We start from the raw sequence: 22,084 nt of genomic DNA, 5'->3' as shown, positions 1-22,084 counted from the left end.
CGTTTGCTGGGTACGGTGACATGGGTACAGTAGAATATTCGACTATGTTTACATCATTGAAATGTTTACACTTAGTCGCCAGTGGTCAGCGGCCGTTCATCGAGCGGTTCGCTGACAATGAGCGCAAGAGATCATCGATTCGGTTTTGTGCCTTCGCTCGACCAATGCGCGTTAGCCTAACCGGACTGAGTTCGCATAATAATACTGATTACCCATTCCCGCGCGGGAATCGCTCGCAGAGATCAGCATATCTAGACTGTTCGAGTATACATGTACGTTCTAACATATCCACTTCTCGCTTACAGAAAATATACTCGGCCGCAATCGTTTCACCGAACCTGAATTTCCAACAGGTTAGTACTGAACCGGGCGCAATTATACGAGTTCACAAGGATACTCGACTCAACGCTTGATCTTTCGTTAACGTAAAAAATCGTCGAATCGATCAACTTAACGTATAAAAAATTTACCACAAGTTGTATTTGATCTGTTTGAGGAAATTCATCCGAGAAACGTTTAAGCAATATGTAGTACGGTTGGATCGATTAACGAATCGATTTCTAGATAAACTTCGAACTGCAAGGAATTTACGATTCATAATCGAAATGAATATCTGCGAGTTTCTTTCTACAAGAGACTTTTGCAGTAATCCCTGTTATGCGAGAACTTATCATACATACACATTGTACGTGTCGACGTCGGATGGTCGCAAAAGGAATTTTAAATCATCACATACCCGTAGAAATCATAGAGGACCGCGTTGCACACGCACTCGGCGTTATTTCGTGTTGTCATTCACATCGTGTACTGAGATAACAGAATTTGGGGAGCCGTCACGGTGCTAGGCGGTACGGGTCAGGTGGTGCACCACGCTAAAATCACCTTCTTGAATGGTACGAAAATGGCTCGATCTGGATCACTGAAACACAAAATATCATAGACGATTTCAGAAAATAATATGTAATACGGAGCTATTACGATCGTGCAATAGTTAGTCAATCTGACAATGAGATATATAATAGTAGAGCAGGCCTGGGCAATTAGAGTTCCGACAGTCGATGACGTAGAATTGGCTACCCCCACTATCTATCGCGCTCCTATTCGTAAGGCAAGTAAGGGTCAGAGTATACATGACGGTCCTCGTAGTGTCGGGAAACGAGGCACGTTTTCCTAGGCCATACAGACCCGAGCGTGTTCGAAGGCCGCTTGAGAGGCGCTCAAGATGATCGCAACAGAGGCCTCGTGCCGCGCACCATGGGGTTTGCTACCAAAACCCCAGAACCTCAGAACCGTTCACTCCCCTCTTACCTCTCTTACCCCTGAGTATCCTATGCCAGAGCCTACCGTGCCGCGGCCGTGGTGTGCGAAGTATTTTTGACGCAGAATACTCAGCGATCCCGGACGCCGCGAGGTGGGGTATTTGCCTCGAAAATACAGTCAAAAGTCAATTTTAAAAATTGTACATGAGTTTTCATGGTCATTTGAAGGTTAACCTTGTTTTTTCAAATGGAAACCTATATTTTTTATTATGGGATCTTATTGTAAAAAGACCAGCAATTTTCGTAGGATACTTTTTTTTATCTACGTGCCAGTTTCGGAGATATTTAAAGAGAAGTAGAGCGAGTCATACTTATACTGCGAGAAAGTTTGTAATTTCTTTGTAACTATAACAAATTTTCAAAATGTTCTCCGTTGTTTTCTAAACAATAATACAGACGATTCTAAAATTCTGAACGAACATTTTTTAAGGTATCTGTTGGAATAGCTCTACATTCCTGTACAATTCTGTGACGCAAATCGTTGACGCTTTCTGGTTGTGTTTTATAAACAACAGACTTTAAGTGTCCCCACAAAAAAAATCGTCTGGAGCTAGATCTGGTTCTTGGTGGCCACTCAATAACATCTCTTCTACCAATTCATCTTAGTGGGAATCGATTGTTTAACCACTGGCGAACTGGTAACGTGTAAAGGTCGCCCCAAACAATACAGGCAAGATGCCGAAGTTGGTTGGACGGCCAGATTCAAGAACACGGGTTAGAAATTTGGCGGTCGAGAATTGGTCTTCGTGCTCAAAATCTTTCCGACGTCGCCCCGACGTCGTTGGGGCCATAACTTTGAACGTCCAGATGGCCTTTCGAGAGCACGTTGACACGTTCCCTGCTGCGCATGGCACAAAAAAAATGTTTTTAGGAGCTCCACACAGCTGCTTAGGTAAACTATCGGTATCTCTCCTCTACAACATCATGGGGATAGGAATCGTCCCTGTCGCTTGGTGAAACAGCATCACACATCCTTATGTTATACGTAAATTACACAATTTTTTTAAGGAAATGTCCAAATTAGGAAGTGGATCATTCCATGTGAATTAAATCTTTTTTTGGGACCATGTTTCGAATTTGGATGAAACTGAAAGATTGAGCCATCATTTTGTAATCTTCGAAATTGTTTAAAGGATACGGACCATGAAAGTTTGCTATTTGGGATGAGTTTTACGAAAACTGCCTACACAACACATTTTATACCACAGTTATTATTAAAGATAAAAAACATTTTCTTTTTTTAATCATCATCGCTTTTTAAATAATTTATCATTTTATATTCGAATGTGATTTCTTAATGCAAAAATATTACTAATATCTTTGTTTTGCAAATTTTACCATCGGTTGAAGTGTTTTACGATTCTTCCTGTTTGAAATTCCGTTTTTTTCCGAACTATTTATTGTTTTGTGTCCATTAAGTTGCTGGATATTCTTTAGACATTTTGAAGTGAGGGTCGACAGCGTCTGTCCTAAAATTAAAATTTTCACGTAGTGGAAAGAAGAGCACGGGGAAGGTCATTTACATATTTTACCTAAACTGTTGTTAGGGTGTTGTGCACTCTGAGTGTACAGTAAAGGTTAATGCCATCCATAGTACAAAGGACATTGGTTTTTTCCAAGACTGCCGGTGAATAGCGGTCGATCAGTCGGTGCACTTGCAATTAGCTACCTGAATCGCCGAACGCCGCGTCCTTCGCCGGTCTTACCTGGCCGCAATTTTTTAATTTTTGCCTTGCTATACGAAAAAGTGTAGATGGAAAACTTCAGAATTCTTATCCATAATTACCTAAAAATGATTTACGTCCTACATTGTTCGAAATCGAGGGTTCCGAAAGGGAGTACCGTATTTTTAGTTTCGCTGGCTAGTAATAGCGTGAACAACCTGTATATTAATAATTTCATTTTCTGTGAATAATTACACATATAAAAAATTTATTTTTAAAAACAAACAAATTCAAAAGGAAATTAATAATAAATGAATGTTATTCGCTATCCGACTCATTCTCAGTACTTTGAATGTGATCCCTATTCACGTTCTTCCAAACAATCTCGATCTATCTTTACATTCTTATTATTTTCGGATAGGTATAAAACATATAGTAAAAGCAAATTAAGAATAAATAAAAATGATTGACATATAATAATTATTATATTTATTAACTAAAGAAAAGCCTACCAATGTTTACATTTGACGTAGTGAGCATATCCTTGAATACGTTCCATAATCAAAGTAATAGAATGAACGAAAAGAAGTGTTGGTAGCCTTCCTTGATATTTACGACGCCTTTGATAATATCGACACTAAAATCTTACTACCCAGACTCGCTCCTCTTGGTTGTCCAATTAAAATCTTAAAATTCATCCAGTTAAATACTCGTGAAAGGATCGTGCAGGGTAGACATTATAAAGCGTTACAGACGAATATCTCCAAAAATATTGTTTATACGCAAGAATGTTTCAGATGAAAATTGTTCAGTACCGATGGGGACATCATGTGGAGGGACTTTTATTTCTCCCGGTGGACACTCCAAGGTGAGGTAAAGGTCAACTGTCTTTTTTTGAATGGAATGATCTTTTTCTTATACACCATCAAATAGTGCGTTTTAAGATTATTTCAATGACTTATGACTCAAGATTAATTAAGGTCAAACTTGCAGGAAAAGGCAGAAAAGGCGTGATCGTTTTATTTGTATTTTATTTCGTGCCTTCAAACTTTGCAGAGAAACGTATTTATGTAATTACTGTGCTCATCTGCATAATAGTCAGTTTATTTTCATTACTATTCGTGCTAAGGTATTCTTCTCTGAACGTTAGCACTGGAGTAAGTGGTGAAAATGGAAATGTATCAAAATTGTTTTCATATGTTTATGGTAGAAGAATGCAGGAAAAAATACAGAATGGCTGCTAATTTGTATGCACAACGCTACCCAGATCGACCATCAAAATCACATATGGCATTTAAAAGACTAAAACAGCGTTTTCTCTGTAGCGACCATGTTGCGCGGAAACGTGGGAATTTTCGGACGCGGAAATTCCATCCCTCTCAAGTGCATACCATGGGAGGTCGGGTTGAGGGCCCGGTCATTTAAGTGACGATTGCCAGAACCTCGGCCCGGCCGTTACAGTATCCTTAAGGCGGTGGCCCCGCCGTGCATCCCCTCCATAACTCCGTACGCGTACACGAGATTTGCAAGGGTACGGGAGGCCCGCTCTCATTTGTTAACAATGCAAAAATAGTACTGTTCTGTAGTCAAAATCGCTAGATAAAAGTTCAATCTAGGGTGGGAAGGTCCTCAGAAGTCCTACTTTTGCGTTTTTTAGCCGTAATTTGCAATATTCAGCAGCATACTGCTTGTCGAGTGACATTATCGTAAATATCGAGAGATTCAGAGCTCGTATGGAGTTCGTAGGACCTTTCCTAAATTACGGCTAAAAAACGCAAAAGTAGGACTTCTGAGGACCTTTCCACCCTAGATTGAACTTTTATCTAGCGATTTTGACTACAGAACAGTACTATTTTTGCATTGTTAACAAATGAGAGCGGGCCTCCCGTACCCTTGCAAATCTCGTGTACGCGTACGGAGTTAGGGAGGGGATGCACGGCGGGGCCACCGCCTTAAGAGTGAAGTCCCCGGATGCAGTTGTTTCGGGGGAGGCAACTTTTGTCACGTTCCCGCGCGGGAAACGCGACGATTTCCAGGAAACGCCTGGAAACAACACTTCAACGCTCCTGCCTCACGCCGAACGCGGTCAACCCCCTCCACGCACACTTCTCCGACCCTTGTGCCGTCACCCCACTGTTAGTACCGCCACCCGCCACCAGATGACCACGGACCCCCAGTCACTTTCTCGCTGTTAAAGATATTTGACCTCCCACATATATATCCCCGGCGAAGACCGAATTTTTGGAGAACCCACAAGCTCGCTTAAGGTGATTACTCCCCAGTTGACTCAGACGGATCCGGTGCGTGTCACTAGCACGTTGAAGTCTGAGACACTGCTGCCCCACTGTCCCCTGCAATCAGTCCCACTAAAAAGAACAGACGAGGAGGGAGGGACTGTATTCCTACACCACCAGAAGCCAGGAGGCTGCCGACAAGAAGCCGGACTACACATCAACGCCAAGCCCCCCCCCCCAAGCCACCCACCAGGAGACTCCTGATTTCACTCCCTTCGCAGAGTGCTCCCGCATTTCGAAAAACGTTAGAGCCCGACACTTATATTTTATATTTCATATTTTATATTTTATATTTTATACTTTCCTATCTATTATTTTATATTATATTTTATATTATAATTTCCCGTTAACTTGTCAGAACGTTGTCTTTCTCTCTTTGTTAATAAACTGTTTTCCCGAAACCTTTGTTAATCTCCTTTCGTTGCCACGTTTTTCACGAGCGATCCGCCTACGAGAAGAGGTTGCCGCTCGCCTTTTCTCGGTTCTCGTTACAGGCTCTCCCAAAGGGAAGCCATAGCACGTAACACTTTCTCCATGCCCTTATGGGGGCGGAGAACCTCCCCTTTATTCTAACGGTTTTCGGGGACCTTATTAACGCGCTCTCAGGAAGCAGAAGTGAGAAAGCTACGAACCTTCGGCATAGACGCGTCGCGTTACGTCTTCCGACCCGTTGATTCCGCGTGAGTTGGTAGCATTTTCTCACCCACGCCATAGTCTAATAAATCGTTTTATACCACCACGCGTCGTAGCTATCATTGCCTACTCCCAATATCCTAAATCTCCGATCAGGTTCTGTTCAAGTAAAAAGGAATCGACCACAAACTGTGGCTAACAATAACATCGTACCTGATGTATTGGCACGAGTTAACGTGGACCCTCATGCAAACAGTAGACAAATTCCAAGAGAACGTGGAATTAGTCATACAACTCTATTGAACCTTCTATAATATATTCCAACAAGTTCCATCCATACCACATAACATTGCATCAGGATTTGTATGGAGACGATTTCGTCAAACGATCGAACTTCTGCAATTGGGTTCATCAGAAGATAGTTGAAGATGTTTTGTTTTTACCTAACGTTCTATTTTCTGATGAAGCAACATTAATAAATACTGGCAATGTAAACAGATATAACGTGTACTACTGGGCAGCTCAAAATCCGCATTGGATAAGAACAACGGAATTTCAAAATCCATGGACACTGAACGTGTGCCGCGGCATTACCTACAATTTTGTCATTGGCCCGCACTTTTTGAAGGACATTTAACTGGGCAAATTTATGTTAACTTCCTACACAATGTACTACCTCAACTATGTGAAGAAGTACTTTTAAATAAAAGGCGCGTTATGTGAATGCAACATGGCGGTACGACGCCTCCGCACTATGCACTCTGCACTCGAACAGCAATGAATGAAACGTTTGCAGAAAGGTGGATAGATCGAGGAGGTCCTGTAGCCTGGCCGCCCCGTTCGCCGGATTTAACACCACTCGACTACTTTCTACGGGATCTCATTAAAATCTGCGTAATGTCAAGAAAAAATAGGTTGAAAAATATTAAGGTAGTACTAATGGTAGTATTTTGTTCTTTGTGCTATTGATAAAGTTATGGAGTGAAAACGTACAAGGGAGCGAGTGAGGAGGGAGTTGGCCCTTTAAAGAAAGCTGAGGCGTAGATGTAGCCCCTAGGCGGCAGAAGTGTAAATCCGCCACTGAGTAGCGATTCTGGGTCAATTACACCTCATCAACAACTGAAAGCATCGGGATGCGGTCGAAACCGCATCAGTAGTTTTCGCCGTTAGATTTACACGCGAAGTCTCGGAACTAACGCATAGGTGCCTTCTCGAGATCAAAATCTGAGAAGGTGCCACTCACTTTCATGGACGACGATTCGTCACGCGATCGTTTGCGAACCAAACTTCCTGCGAATCTCCAAGGCCCCTGTGAATATCCCGAGATACCTCGTGGCAACGTATGTATGTGATAATCGTAGTGACAATCTTCCACATAATCGAACAAGCATTTCTTTGACGGCTACCAGTATAGGAATGGAATTCAGTTGAAAGCCATTATTGCTTCGCTAAGGGCTTACATACCTTTCGTAAACTATTAGATACTTGAATAAGTTTTTGCCGTTTACTAATAGATGTCGGAACTAATAGCACTTGTATGTAATTTTAAATGCTGTAGTATCAGGTCGTTAAATATGAAACTTGACAATTAACACAAACTGTTTTCATATTTTTAGCAAATGAAAATTATTTATTTTTCATGAAACGAGTAAAGATATTTGAACAAGCAATATGTATACAGTAAAGTCTCGGTCTAAGCCGGATCCTCAGGTCTGTGCACCGACATCGTAGATCGTGTAGGGCTACTATTTTTTTGTGACCTCACCGACCGCGTCGAACATAGAAAAGGATGGCGAGTGTAAATACGGACTGTGCGGCCGAAGGTACAATAAAAAATAGTGCATCGATGAGACTGATTCATGCAACGAATGAAACTTCTTTATTTTCACTTATTTTTAATGAAATTTTTGTCAACATATTTGCGACATTTTTCTGATTAAAATAACACCAAACAAGATATATATTTGGCCCATATTTACTGTACATGTGAAGCATAATGTATCACTTCAGAAATCTGTTGGGAATGGTTCCACAGCAAGAAATGAAAACTAAAAACGTTTTCATTAAGATTATCCTATTAATACGTTTCTAAGCAGGCCTGATCGTTCCAGCGTGCATTGCTCAGATCAGAGGTCAGGAAGAAGAGCACATTTAAAGCCTATAATAAATAAGTAAGCCGGTTACACTACGTCGCATGATAATTTCGGAAAAGAAATATAGAAAACACAAAGTTTAACGATTCTTCGCTATCGTCTGTAATGCGAACAGCAACGTCCAGCCTCCCATTCGACATTTCGGATTTACCCAGTACGTGTAAAGTCTAAACGTACGCAAAAATGTTTTTCCACATCTATATAAAATTTTGGCGATGAAATTAAAAGTTACTTTCCAAATTTATCTTCTTAATTTATTTTTCGAAACTACCATGCGACACAGTGAAATAGGCCTACAGGGAATACTACTGACAAAACAAAAAACGCATCGACCCACCTCCCATCGCACCTTCTTCTCATATGTGAAAACCTTTGTTTGAAAAATGAAAAATATTTTTTGTTTACATAAATAGCTTAACAGCCGTTGGAGCATGGCGCGACCTGCAGATATGCCGCATAACAAGAAACCTCTCTTAACGCAAGGTAACGGTCGATGTTAATAAAAATTGTATAACAAGGAAATTCAAATAAAAAAGTTAGCATCGGATTGGTATTTTAAACAATACAACAAGTTTTTAATTTTTACCGACCACCGCAATCGCAGTTTCTCTTTATTTTTCATTCGCTATCCTGTTATACGCCCAAAACTTTCTAAATACCGTCAATTAAACCACTAAATACAGTGCATATTATATTGTGTTTAGTGTCATTTTAATCAGAAATATGCCACAAATAAGTTGGTGAAAGTCCCATAAAAAATAGTGAAAAATAACGAAGTTTTGTTATTGGATTAGTAGTGGTCTCCTAGTCTCACACCAACATACCCGACCCATATTATGTCACACTCCTCGGCGACCGAGGTCTCTGGAGCTTCGCTGTCCTATTCTACTTGCGGCGTGGATCAAAGAATAGAATGTACCTTCGGTAGTAGACATATATCGAGTAACCACGGTATGTATGCTCGGTATGTATGAGTATTGGTTGGTCATGATCAGACGCGTCGAACGAGTCCTATCTTACGGCACGCATATTCGCTCCATTTTCAAACTCGATATTCTGGAAATCGAAGCTTTGTGTGAAAAAATGTTATACCAAATTGTTTCCTTATTTTTTTTTTATGTAGAATCACCCCCTGCTCGGTTGTACTACGATTTCCGTCTCACCCGGTACGTTGGCACGCAAGCGATAGTAAGTAATAAATTCTACAAAATGAGGAAATATCTTTGACAGGAAGTGCACAGAATATGTGTTCTCTGTACAGAGTATTTTCTTGCATTAAAGTTTATTTTTCAAAAAAGTATTTTATATTTCAATTTTGATAATTAATTTGATATCATGTGTACATTAGTTAACGTTGTATCCAATGAGCTTAGGCAATTGTTAATACCGTATTAATAGATAAATTGGCATAATTACACAATGCCTGAATCGTTAAATGACACGCACAACATTTGGTAATTCCATACTCAGTCAATTACGTAGACTTGTCATTAGAAAGCTTGCTCGATTCACTTGAGTGACAAGTTATTACATAATGGAATACAATTACCAATGCTGTATTTAAATATGTTGAATATAGAATTGAAATGATAGAAATATTCAAATCGAAGTTGAAATTATTAAATTTCTATGTATGTATTTATATTGTTTGTTGTACATTACAGCTTTTTAACTACAATTCCATTAAATTCTGTTAAGAAGAAATTTATTTTGTTTTCACGTTCTTCCAAACAATCTCGATCTATCCTTACATTCTTATTGCTTTTGCAATAGGTATAGAACATATATTAAAAACAAATTAAGAATGCATACAAATGATAGATATATAATTATTACAAAATTGTGACTGTGGCGGACAAATGGCAAAATTTTAAACAACAATCCTTTGTTTACGAATGTATATGTATTGTTAGTTATTCACAGAAAATGAAATTTGACAATACAACTAATAAATTTGAAAGTAAATTAACAAATTTTTCACAATAGATCCTAAGGGAAAGGTATGGGCACTTCTTAAAAAGTTTATAAAATTAAGTGTAGCAGTTAGTTGCGAACACAACTACAAAATTCTTAAACTATATCAAGAAATATATCCGAATATATATGAATCTCAAGATATATTTTGCCGTTTTTGTTATATTTTAATTTGAAGTTTTACTTATATGCAAGTAATAAATAAAACCACCGTTGAAAATGTATTCAAAAAATAAATCTACTTTATTAAATGTAAAAAGAATGCATAAACCTTGATGAGCACTTTCCATTATACAGAATTATTATTGCAACACTCATCTATAATTAATGTAATATTTTTCGATTTTTGGCACTGTAGAGAGTGCGGCACGTGGCAAATTTTTTTACAAAAATCTGAGTTTGGTTACTAATGTATATGTAATGGTGATTATTCACAAAAAATGAAATTTAACAATAAAATTAATAAATTCAAAAAAAGATTAACAATATTTATACATAAAAATAATTGTTATATGATTAATAATATCAATTTCCTCCTAATATGCAGTTTTGCCAAAGAAATTTATCGTACATCGTGATATACACGAAATTTTATCGATTAAGACTACGTTTTTGAGAAAATCGATTTTGTAAGTTCATCAAAATCGGGTACATTAGTATTTAAAAGAACTGCTTGATTACTAATTACGAACGGATGTGCCAGCTGATTTCTACTCCATAACACGCGTATTCAACAAATTTTCAAATTTGTTTTTCTATAGGACAAAGCCTTGGACACACAAATTTTACTTTCGATATAGTTTTTCATATAAATGTACCCCCTTTCGGTTATACAGTCTCTACTTGATAAATGTCCCAAATATCTAGTCTATAATTGTCTCAAAATTATCTCCACTACCGCGGGGTATAACCCGTGAGGGGCCACAAAGCTCAAGAGGCCTCTGTCGCCGAGGAGTATAAACATATACGGGTTCGGTATATCGGTGTGATACCACTACCAATCTAATAAAAAAACTTCTTTATTTCTAATTATTTTTTTATGGGACTTTCACCAACATATTCGTGGCATTTTTCTAATGAAAATGATACCAAATATGATTTTATTCCGATGGTACATTACAATTATATTAACGTAAAATTAGTCTACATATGATCCGAATTATATCGTGTTTGGTATCATTTCAATTAGAAAAATTCCACAAATATATTAATGAAAGTCTCATAAAAAAATAATTCATAATAAAAAAAGCTTAATTTTTTATTTAAAGGCTTGGGCTTGTGCGGTCCTTTGAATAGTACCGGCGGCCGCGACTCTCCATCGTCGGTTTCTTTCCCATACGTTGTCCTTCTTTACGTCCGAAACTTTCATCGTAAATTACACAAGTAAATGTCATTCGAAGGATATCATATTTGGTATTATTTTCATTAGAAAAATGCCACGAATATGTTGATGAAAGTCCAATAAAACAAAATAATGAAAAATAAAGAAGTTTTGTTATTGGATTAGTAGTGACTCCTGGTCTCACACCGATATACCCGGCCTATATGTATTATGTTTACACTCCTCGGCGATCGAGGTGTCTCGAGCTTCGCTGTCCTTTTGTCACGTAGATGTCGTCCGGCATGAATTTTCTTAAATCAAATTGCGTAATATTTAATTCAATAATCGGTGCGGCTGATTATTTAAAAATTAAATATTGAAGCATTTTCCAATGTTACTAACACAGTATTATAAGTATTTGAAATAATTTAGAACTTGACTACCCTACAAACTTTTCAGTCACCTATGTAAATAAGTAAAATTTTTATTGGAGTTACGCGTTATATTGATTCTTCCAAATAAATTCAAACACGACGTAAATCGGAGTAGTTTTATAGACTTAATATAAACAATAAAATTAAGGACATACGTATGAGTGTCTCGTATGATGTCTATGAAAATGCACCGATTTACGTCACGTTTGGATTGATTTTAATCGGAAAAATCTAAACAATCCATTAGTACTGTCTGATACTTTCACACTCCTACGATCATACCTACCCTAGCCTACGCCGTTTTAACCATAAGGGCCCATAGAAAAGTCAACCGTCCTCTCCGTCCTCTCACTCTTCCCCACCCTTTCCTTCTCTACTTTCTCTTCTTAGAACCAAATCGCAACAAGACTTTAGCCATCCTTGAAATAGACGAAAACCAGACATCCTCTCCAGCGACCATCCCTTGACTTGTTTCCGACTTTCATTTTTCCTCCCCCATAATTCTCCTACCCTAAAGTCATCCTTCTCCCCATTTTTCCTTGCATCACCAGCTCAGAATTCATTCGCACTTCGAACCGAACACATCGTAACACAACTTGTATAAAATAAAGAAATCAACCAAGTACGAAAGACAAAGACCCGCGAAAGGCCCGCGATGTTCGTCGAAAGGTTCAGGTTTGTGCGAGGCTCACCCGTTTGCGTTCGTGCGCGCGGTCGATCCATCGCTTGTCGGTTTTTCGACATACATCAAAGGCCTCGTACAAACCTGAACGTTTCGACGAACATTGCGCCGAACGGCGCGCCGAACATCGCGCCGAACATCGCGCCGAACAGCGTCCGAAACGCAAAATCGCGCCGAAATGAATGTCGACTTTGCGTTTCGTTCGCTGTTCGGCGCGCTGTTCGGCGCAATGTTCGTCGAAATGTTCAGGTCTGTACGCAGCTTTAGAATTAGTCAAGCAAGAAACACGCTTGATGACCGAGCCAACGAGGGTTCAAGTTCAAGTATCGGCGAGACTCTCGCTAACACAAACGAAGCAAACGATTGCAACTTTTCTAATTTTTTATTTTTTTTTTTTATAAAACTTTTACCATTGTATTCGTCTCGTTTTTCTAATTCAAATGACACCAAACCAGAAGAAAAGAAAGAGAAGCATAGAGTCGACGCGTCGAACCTCAGCACCTCTGTCTCCACGTTCGACACATTACAAAGAATGTAGCACCTCTACTAAAACTGTCACTCGGGAGACCCGACGATACGACAGTCACGGAGATATCACCGTACATCCATTATCTTATTCTGTCGAGTTATGCTCGAGTCAATTCTTACAAAAGAAACGCTATCCTGTAACGCAAGAATGTAGCTCCGGATCCCAAGCTTTGCAAAAAGTGAATAGTAATGTATTTTCTAGACATTATAATTTTCAAACCTATAATGTTGCACATTTTAATTCAATGGATATTGCGAATTTTATTTTCATGTTAAATTTTCTTTCGTAAACGACAAAATATTGTTAGTTTTGTTTGTTTTTGTGTATGTGTGCACGTGTGCACATGTGTATGTGCGTGTGTGTGCGCGCGCGCGTGTGTGTTTATGTTTGTGTTTGTAAATATGAGCAGTGTTTGTTATATAACTAACTTGTAACTATAGCTTCGGAAAAGTAACCTACAATTAAACTATAAAAAACTATAAACAAAATCTAAACTATAAAACACTATTAAACTATAAACAATGTAAATCAATGGTCGTTGGAAGTAACACAGAATTATTGAGCGAAGTGCACAGGGAACTTCACATTTTTCCACGAAAGGCAGCTCCACATTCAAGCCAGTGGGTTGTACGCTGCATATACATACGGGGTGACTCAGTTAAGTGTGCCACCTAAATTACGAAAAATGGTTGAAACGAAAGCTGTATGGTTTCAAAAGTAACATAGAATGTAATAGTTAATCTTTTTTTGTTTTGTTTTGTTTTTTAATCGAGGTACAAAGGTATCGAGTACATAGGTACTCAACCATTTTTCCATATACCAAATAATTCCCAAGCAATTTAGGTGGCACACTTATGATGAATCACCCTGTACACGCGCACCTTGTAAGCAGATGTAGGTGCATGCGCGAGTTCGAGACAAGAGTTTATCGCGGGGCGAAATTGCTTTTGTCACGCAGCCTTGTACCGCGGCCTATTACCTCGAAAACGCGAGGCAATTACGAAATTAAATACGTCGGTCGGATTCGGGAAAGCCTCCTTCCTCATGCCAGTGGCGCCGATTTAATTGAGAACTCTACGGAGATGCCTTATGCCGTGTCGAAGCTGTGGAAGAAACACTGCCAAGACACAAACACCGACATATTTCGCCGAGTAAGATGTGTCAGAATCCTATTCTTATCGCGATTTTAAAAGAGAACTAAAGTGCCATGCAATTGTTCATAAAAATGGCATATTATTAAACCTCCGATCTTTACACGAATTCCACCTTTCAGAAATTATATTCTTAACACTTAACACATTCACTACCATATGACACCCCATATTTCGATGACGAAATTATTTCTCCAAACTCAATCAATTCGCACTGCAGTCATTTTGTATACATTATGAATAAAATGCGTTCAATAATTTTCTGCACTAATAACTCTCTAACAACCACAAAAGGGCAACGTAAAAGACCGGAAGGATTCAATGGGCCCATAAATGAAAAATAGTTAGAGAAAAAGAAATAATTCATAATTTTTGTTTTGTTACAACATATTTATTAAAATTAATTTATTAATTCACTTTATACATTTTTCTTTTTACATAGAATTGATTTTTTAAAATGCTCTGAGCATAAGAAAATCAAATCATGTTCCATATTTTACTTTTACATGAGTTTTAGCACTAAAGTGGATCCGGTGCACCCTTCTGCTCGTTTGAGGGTTAAGACGGTGCAGTGTGGAAATAATTCAAGAAACACTTAAAAACTGATTAAAAGATATAGTGTTAAAGCAAAAAATGAAAAATATAACGTATCCATTTTAAAAAAGACAAAAAATTCGTTTAGCTAACGAATGTAGTTGCAGGACTTTGACTAGTTACTGCGCATTTTGGCTTCAATAATGCACCACGAGTCTAGCTTGTCATTCTGTAGGAATCTAGGAATGGATTAATAGATGAAGGGTGTTTTTGCTTATGGTTTGAGAAACATAAGAAGATTGGAAAAGTAATTAACACTATCAAGTTTAACTTCCAGGCTTTTATTTGATTAAATAAATTGCTTTGATTTTACCCAGTTCCTGTAAACACTGTATCGACAGTGAACATGTTGAACAAGAGAACAAATTAATTTTCCTCTAAAAAAAAAAACTGTCACGGCAAAGATGGAATAAAAACGTTATTAATACCTTGAAAATACAGGTTGATCCCAAAACGAAATTCAATACGAAATTTAGAATCTTAGTGGATTTAAAACTGATTTTACAGATGCATATTACACAAGTGTGTATTATTAGGGGGACCCATAAATAATCAATTATTTTGAAATCTAGAACAAGCTTTCTGGTAAATTCAAGTTATTATTTCTTAATTTGTTATATAATCTCCATCATTATCAAGGACAGTTTGCAACCTTTCCTGCAAATTTTCAATCCCCCTCTTATAGAAATCCAGGGTTCGTGAAGCAAAATATGACTCAAGGAGTCTCCTTACATCTTCTACAGAAGTGAATGTTTTGTTTCTTAACCCTTTGAGCGCTATGAACCCATATATGGGTTCTCACACAACCATTCGTTTTTGGCTATGAACCCACATATGCGTTTTCACATAACCATTCGTTTTTGGCTATGAACCCACATATGCGTTCTCACGCAACCATTCGGACGATCGTCCATTTCTTTCGATAGGAATGAGGTAGAGCGATGAAATTTTTTTAAAATGAAAGCTGCAACTTTGTAGAATATGGGAAAAATAGAGAGATTGTGGTACGAACGTTTTTTAACCTCGAGAAAATTCGTTAAACGCGCATAAATTCAAGAAAATTTTAGTTTTTCCAATACCACGTGCGGAAAAAATTTTTTTAACATTCTATACATCATTTCCCATAGATTTTTTCACGCTGATTTCAAATCTGGTCTCAAAATTTGTCTACGACCTCAGGATTGTGCAAAAAATAGATTTTTGTAACAAAAACTAATGAAATCATTTTTTCGTTGAAATGATTGGATGGTAATAATCTCCCTATTTTTCCCATATTCTACATAGTTTCAGCTTTAATTTAAACAAAATTTCATCGCTCGACCTCATTTCTATCGAAAGTTCTTTGATTTTGAATCCGATTTCGTCCAAATTGCCCATTGTGCGGCACGCGGCACACAGTGGTCAATTTTCTCGAGGTTAAAAAACGTTCGTACCACAATCTCTCTATTTTTCCCATATTCTACAAAGTTGCAGCTTTCATTTAAAAAAATTTCATCGCTCTACCTCATTCCTATCGAAAGTACCTTGATTTTGAATCCGATTTTGTCCAAATTGCCCACTGTGCGGCGCACGCTTAACGTCGACAACGTGTGCTCAACGTGCGCTATTTCGTAAAAAGTACGCAGTCCACGGTGAGCTGCCTCGTACGGAGTGGGCGGTCCACGGCACACGCTTAACGTCTGGCAACTCAGCGCTCAAAGGGTTAACACTAAACCTACCGAGCCCTGAAAGTAACTAATACATGTTGTCTTATAAAAAGGACGAGATTGAATTTATTTGGATTTTGTGCGGTTCGTATTATAACACATGTTCTACCAAATATATTCATTTAATTATTTCCACGAAATCATCTTTATAATTTCAGTAATTGCAAAATGAAAAATCTGGAATCGGTCATTTTGACCGGCGGTAATAGGTTTCGTGTTAAACAATACTTCAGAGATCTGAAAAGATGATATTCAGAGGGAGTACGGGGGGAGCGGTAAAACTTCCCATTGCAATTCTTTGATTTTTTCCTGAGTGAGTTTCGCTGTATGGGGCCGGGCATTGTCAATTTGCAGTATTACACCTTTTCTGTGGACTAAAGATGCCCTCTTTTTCAATAGTTCTGAATACAGCCGTTGTAATTGCTGATAATACAACTCAGCAGTAACTGTTTCTCCAGGTTTCAACAACTCAAAGTGAATTATGCCACGACAGTACCACCAAATCCACAGTAACACCTTTCTAAGTGATAAGATTGGTTTAGGGGTTGATATTGCAGTTTGATTTGCAGAAAACTATTGCTTGGAATGCTTTATGTTATCATAAAGAATCCATTTTCATCTCTGGTAACGATTCTGCTAAGAAATGGATCTCTACGAAATTTGGATAGCAATGAAGTTTAAATTGATCGACGAATATTCTTGTTGGTCTCAGATAATTGATGCGGTACCCATATTCCTTGCCTATATGCCTTTCCCATTTCGTGCAGGTGCCTTTGTATAGTTGACCATGTGGACCCAAGGCTTCTCGATAATTCTTGTGTACTTATTTTTGGGTCAGCTTCCACTAGAGATTTTCGACGTCATTATCAAATGCAACTGGTCGTCCACTTCGAGGCCTGTCAGAGAGATCATAATCACCAGCAGCAAACCTTCTGAACCGACGTTGACACTTGTTGACCTTCAATACATCTCCATATACATCGCAAATTTTCATTGTTGTTACCGTTGCATTCAATCCCGCATGAAAATGAAAACGTATGCAATGACGAATATGATCCTCGGAAGGTACGGACGCCGCCATTTTATTGCAGGATTGTAAAAAAATTATACTTTTTAGAATATTTTGAACACAGGCTGCTTTACCGAAAACTGTAAAAGAATACGTGTTTCCCCTTCAACGATCGGTACAGAACTAAAGGCAAAACAAATTCTTTGGAAATAATTGATTACTTAATAGGTACCCCTAGTATCTCCATTACAATAAGTATCCGAACAACACTTACGAATTTGTAGATTTTGCATAAATGTCTTTTAAATTTTCTTTCTTTCACGGATTTATTATGCTACCCAACAGTCTTGATGTTGCTCTCAGGTGATACAAGCAATATTTATTATCAAACAATAAATATTACACACTATGTTTTTAAATTATATATAGATAAACAAAAACGTAGATATAAAAGTGATATAAGCGGATCAAGTTCCAGAAGGTTTTGCCACCCGACAAGTTTTTTCATGGTAGGATAACTTAGATAGAATAGTTAGAATCGAATGTCGTGCGAAAAGAGAAGTAACTGTGGACAAAGTAAGTGGGAAGAAATCTGGTTAAAGACAAGTTGCAGTAAGACTATCATGACTGATGCAATCAGACAGTTCAAAGAGAAATTAAACTTCGCCTTGGCAACCCAAAAAATTTTATCCTATAGATCTTGACGGGAAAATGGCAAAAATCGAAGCTTTAATGCGAGGAATTCATTGGTTCAAACGTTACGCGTGTTTAAAGTTGAGCGACTTTAAGCGTTTTTGACAGGTAAGGTCGCCGCCATGTTGGTATGTACTGTCTAATAAGCAGAGCCGCTATGTAGCACGACAAGTACGCATGTTGTAGGGTTTACTGGGGTGGTTATGCTCAAGCATAACGAAAGAGCAGCTCTACTCCGCTAGACCCAGGTCGAGGAGGTAGATCCTCAGGATCAGGATCGTTTTCACTAATACTGTACATACGTACGTACATATTTACGTACGTACATACGTATTTAACAGCGATGGCTTTGAGTCGTACAACTCGTACGTTGATACGAACAGGCAATTACATCTGTTCCTTGCAACGGTCGAGACGAGTAAAGTGCAGACTGTATACCGACGCAAGGGCCGCGGCCTGACGACCGACCCTGTTCGACACTTCACGATCCTAACCGCGACCAACCTTCTCGCGGCTCAGCTCATTCGACAATTACTGAGTACATACCAATATGGCGGCGGCTGTACTTGTCAGGAACGCTTGAAATCGCTCAACTTTACAGGCCTATAACTTTTGAACGAGTGAACTCCGTGCTTTAAAACTTGCATTTTTGGAGTTTTCTCGTCAAAATCTACAGTATTGCACAAAAAAAGTGCAAAATTTTTGGTCCCCGAAGAATACTAAATAATGCCTTATAGTTCTGTCGCGGCTAAAAGTAGGTGCTTGTACTTTTATCGGCTTTATTGTTGTAATTTGTGTAGTTATCAATTATATTTCACCGAAAAATACTGCTCATGAAGTAAACAATAACACTGCATGTATGTATGGAAGAGACAAATTCCTTTTCATAACACAGATTTGTATGGTTTTTTTTTATAGTGAGTTATTGTATTTTCGCGGAGTGTATCCTGTTAATCAATAGTTGTAGCTCTAGCTCTAACACGTATCATTCTCGTAGTTTCACGCAGTAACGGCGATAATCGGAAAATTTCATCTATTTCGGAGCTGCGTTAAGTAAGCAAGCGGGCCGTATAGACGAACGGTTAAATCTAACATATTTATTTCTTTCTACTTTCCGATTTCCACAAATGAACTGAACAAACTGAAATTAATGTAAATAGGTGATCAAATATTCGTCGAATCCATTCTGATAATGATGCTCTATAGATATGCTTCGCTGCTATTATATTCACTGCAGTCATAATGCAGAGTTGCAACAACGGCATTGTGTTAATGAGAACTGCTAACTGCGAAACACGACAGACGCCCGCTCGATAGAAGGCCTTGTTACTATTGTGACGAAACAGAGAAGCTCGATTTACGGAAGCCTTCGATGTGACGCACGTAGAAGACAATTTCATAACCGCAGACTTACCAGGCATGCCAAGATACGGCGAATAATACTGCGCGAAACAATGGTAGGATTTCAAACTATTATCTGCATAATATTTCCCAGTGCGAGTCAATATACCGAGTGTTCTGCAAGAACCCAAACGTTAATATATCTAACTCCTTCAATTTTTATGATAAGGGACAATATTAGAATAATACATACAGTGCTGGACAAAAGTATAAGACTTCGTGTGTTTAGATAATCCACATGTTTGAAAGAAAAGTATTGCACATTTTATATATTCTATCTTTTGTATATTATTTTTAGAACGTATGTATTATGACGTGGCAAAATTGCCACGGTCCCTCCAAAGCTAGAGAGGAATCTCGAACAATAAAGTACGAAGGACCGAACCGTCCTCTGACCGGACAATTAAGAACGCGCTAGCCGCGAGCAATCTCACAGGGACGTTGGAGAAAGTAAGAAACGAGACCATAACGCATTTCTTGCGTCGCGCCCAATTGCGCGACGAAAAGTCACAGGACCGTAGCCCGGGCCCAGAGGGTCCGGATGCACTGCCTCCAATAGGAGATCCACTACTGCCGCCACCTAGAGACACTCGCTATGCCGGACCTCCGGTAATCTCCCCTGGGGGAGAAAAGAAAGTAATATCGAGCCCGGACCGAGCAACTCGAAGGGCCGACGAGGGACCATAGGACCGACGGAACATCCATTTTGCCGTCCCGTCAAAGCCTCACCCCATTATTTCGACGATCCACTGCGGACGCGGCTCGAGCAGTCCTGGAATGTCTTCGGACATTCCCGGTCTTGGAAACGCGGCCGATAGTGAAATCGGGAGCTAAGTACGGTCAGGGCCCCTCCCATCGAGGTTCGTCTCTATGTTGCTATCCTAGCGCAAGCGGCAGCGTTTGGTGGGAGAAAAGATGAGGAGAGCGAGGGACGCTTCACAAGAAGAGTCAGTTAATCAAAAGGAGTCAACAATTAAGAGAAACCTATCATAAAATAAATAATCATTTACTAAAACTATAACTGTTGTTCTTGCGTTTATATAACACCTCAATGTACCCTACCGACGTGCTATAATATACAAATGTTATAAATCTTAAACCAAGCTCACTTAACAATAAATTTTTGTTTTTCAAAACAGCATTTTGGAATTCATTTCAATTAACCGAAATCCTCAATTTCCCGAACCGTAGTCGGTGTATGTAGGTAGGTTTAAAACTGCGTCTTATCTCTCTCCAAAATTTTGTACTGGTCCTATATGGGATACGACAACTGCATACAATGTACTAAGAAATCCTAACAATTACGGGGAAACTAACAAGAATGGAAGACCACGAACTGTATCTGAACGCGAAAAACGTGTTCAAATTTCAAGGGCACTGCAAGGTAAATAACCCAAAAAGCCGATGTTCACACAAATTTAAGGAATGTGCGTAATATATTACAAAAAGAACAAATATATTAAACAAAAAAAAAAATGAAAATAACGACTTCCTTTAATGGAGCGGCATAAAGGTCGGTTTCCCTAATCGCGTCTGGGCGTAGCATTTTGCGATCCTGGGGCCTCTTATACTCCATTCATCAAACTTCGTTAGAAGCGATGGCATGCTACTGCGTCTGTTCCGCCGTGCGTCTGGACGTGTACGCTGCGTCTAGGCGCGTGCGTACTAACGCATTTTTATGGTGGTCGTAGGTCCCTTTTCTTTTCTCTTCTGTTCTATAGCACGTCATTGACTATCTCTATACAGGATCAGGCACCGAAAATTTTCACCGAAGATATCTCCATTGGTTGTAGTAATGCGAAAAAATTGTTCAGGAAGAAAATGTTTCGTTCAGTGGGGCAATTATTATAACGGAGAAGTTTTCTTCTCTACTTCATATTTTTCGATATTTCAAGGTCATCGTCGTTTTTTTAAATGGAACGACGTAATTTTATTAGTGTAACATTACAGCTAATGAAATGACAAATTCAACCATGTATAATATGTTGACCTTCAAATGACCTTCGAAGAAGTTGTTCTTCAAAAAGCATAACTTAACATACGCAGACCATGTTCATGCTTACCGTATTCTACGTACTAGGGATCCGTGATGTAAACACTGAAACATTGTCGAAAGACATCTCAAAATTAACACTCCACTTCCTTTGGTATTCCACTTCACGAAGCCAATGCGGGTTATCAACGGTCCAATAATGAACATTTTGTAAGTTTACTGAACCATGATAGGTAAATGATAATCATCCGTGTATGGTAACCGTGTAGCCGTATGTCGTATGAGCGAGTGAGAGAGTGTGAGTGAGGAAGAGCAGAGTAGGATTCGCGGCAGGTGTCGCATAATAACTATTAGCGACACCTAACCAAATTATGTACGCATTACACCGGCTATTGTGCGAGTACGAGAAATTGAAGAGAACCATTGAAGTGTACGGACGTTTCCGAATAAAGTTGTTGAGAGCACCACGCGTGAATAAAACATTATTAAAAAATTCCGGATTCTGACGCAGCCCCCATTGATAAAAATTTACTC

The 22,084-nt window shown here is 38.8% G+C and overlaps 1 protein-coding gene across 2 annotated transcripts in view; it reads right to left on the bottom strand.

Annotated features, from left to right (window-relative positions):
- Positions 1–637: 637 nt before the first annotated feature.
- LOC143360360 (uncharacterized) overlaps positions 638–22,084 on the bottom strand; it is a 277,601-nt gene continuing 256,154 nt past the window's right edge. Inside the window, exon 8 of one of the 2 annotated variants that reach the window (XM_076799128.1) lies at positions 638–919. In XM_076799128.1, the coding sequence (XP_076655243.1) occupies positions 856–919 (64 nt within the window). In that variant the 3' untranslated portion in view covers positions 638–855. The remainder of the gene's footprint in view (positions 920–22,084) is intronic. The other variant, XM_076799127.1, reaches the window with a different exon arrangement.

Source organism: Halictus rubicundus, chromosome 13, assembly GCF_050948215.1.
Source record: "Halictus rubicundus isolate RS-2024b chromosome 13, iyHalRubi1_principal, whole genome shotgun sequence".
Taxonomy (NCBI): Eukaryota; Metazoa; Arthropoda; class Insecta; order Hymenoptera; family Halictidae; genus Halictus; species Halictus rubicundus.
Note: the sequence above shows the minus strand (reverse complement) of the source record. Positions and strands in the feature narration are given on the sequence as shown.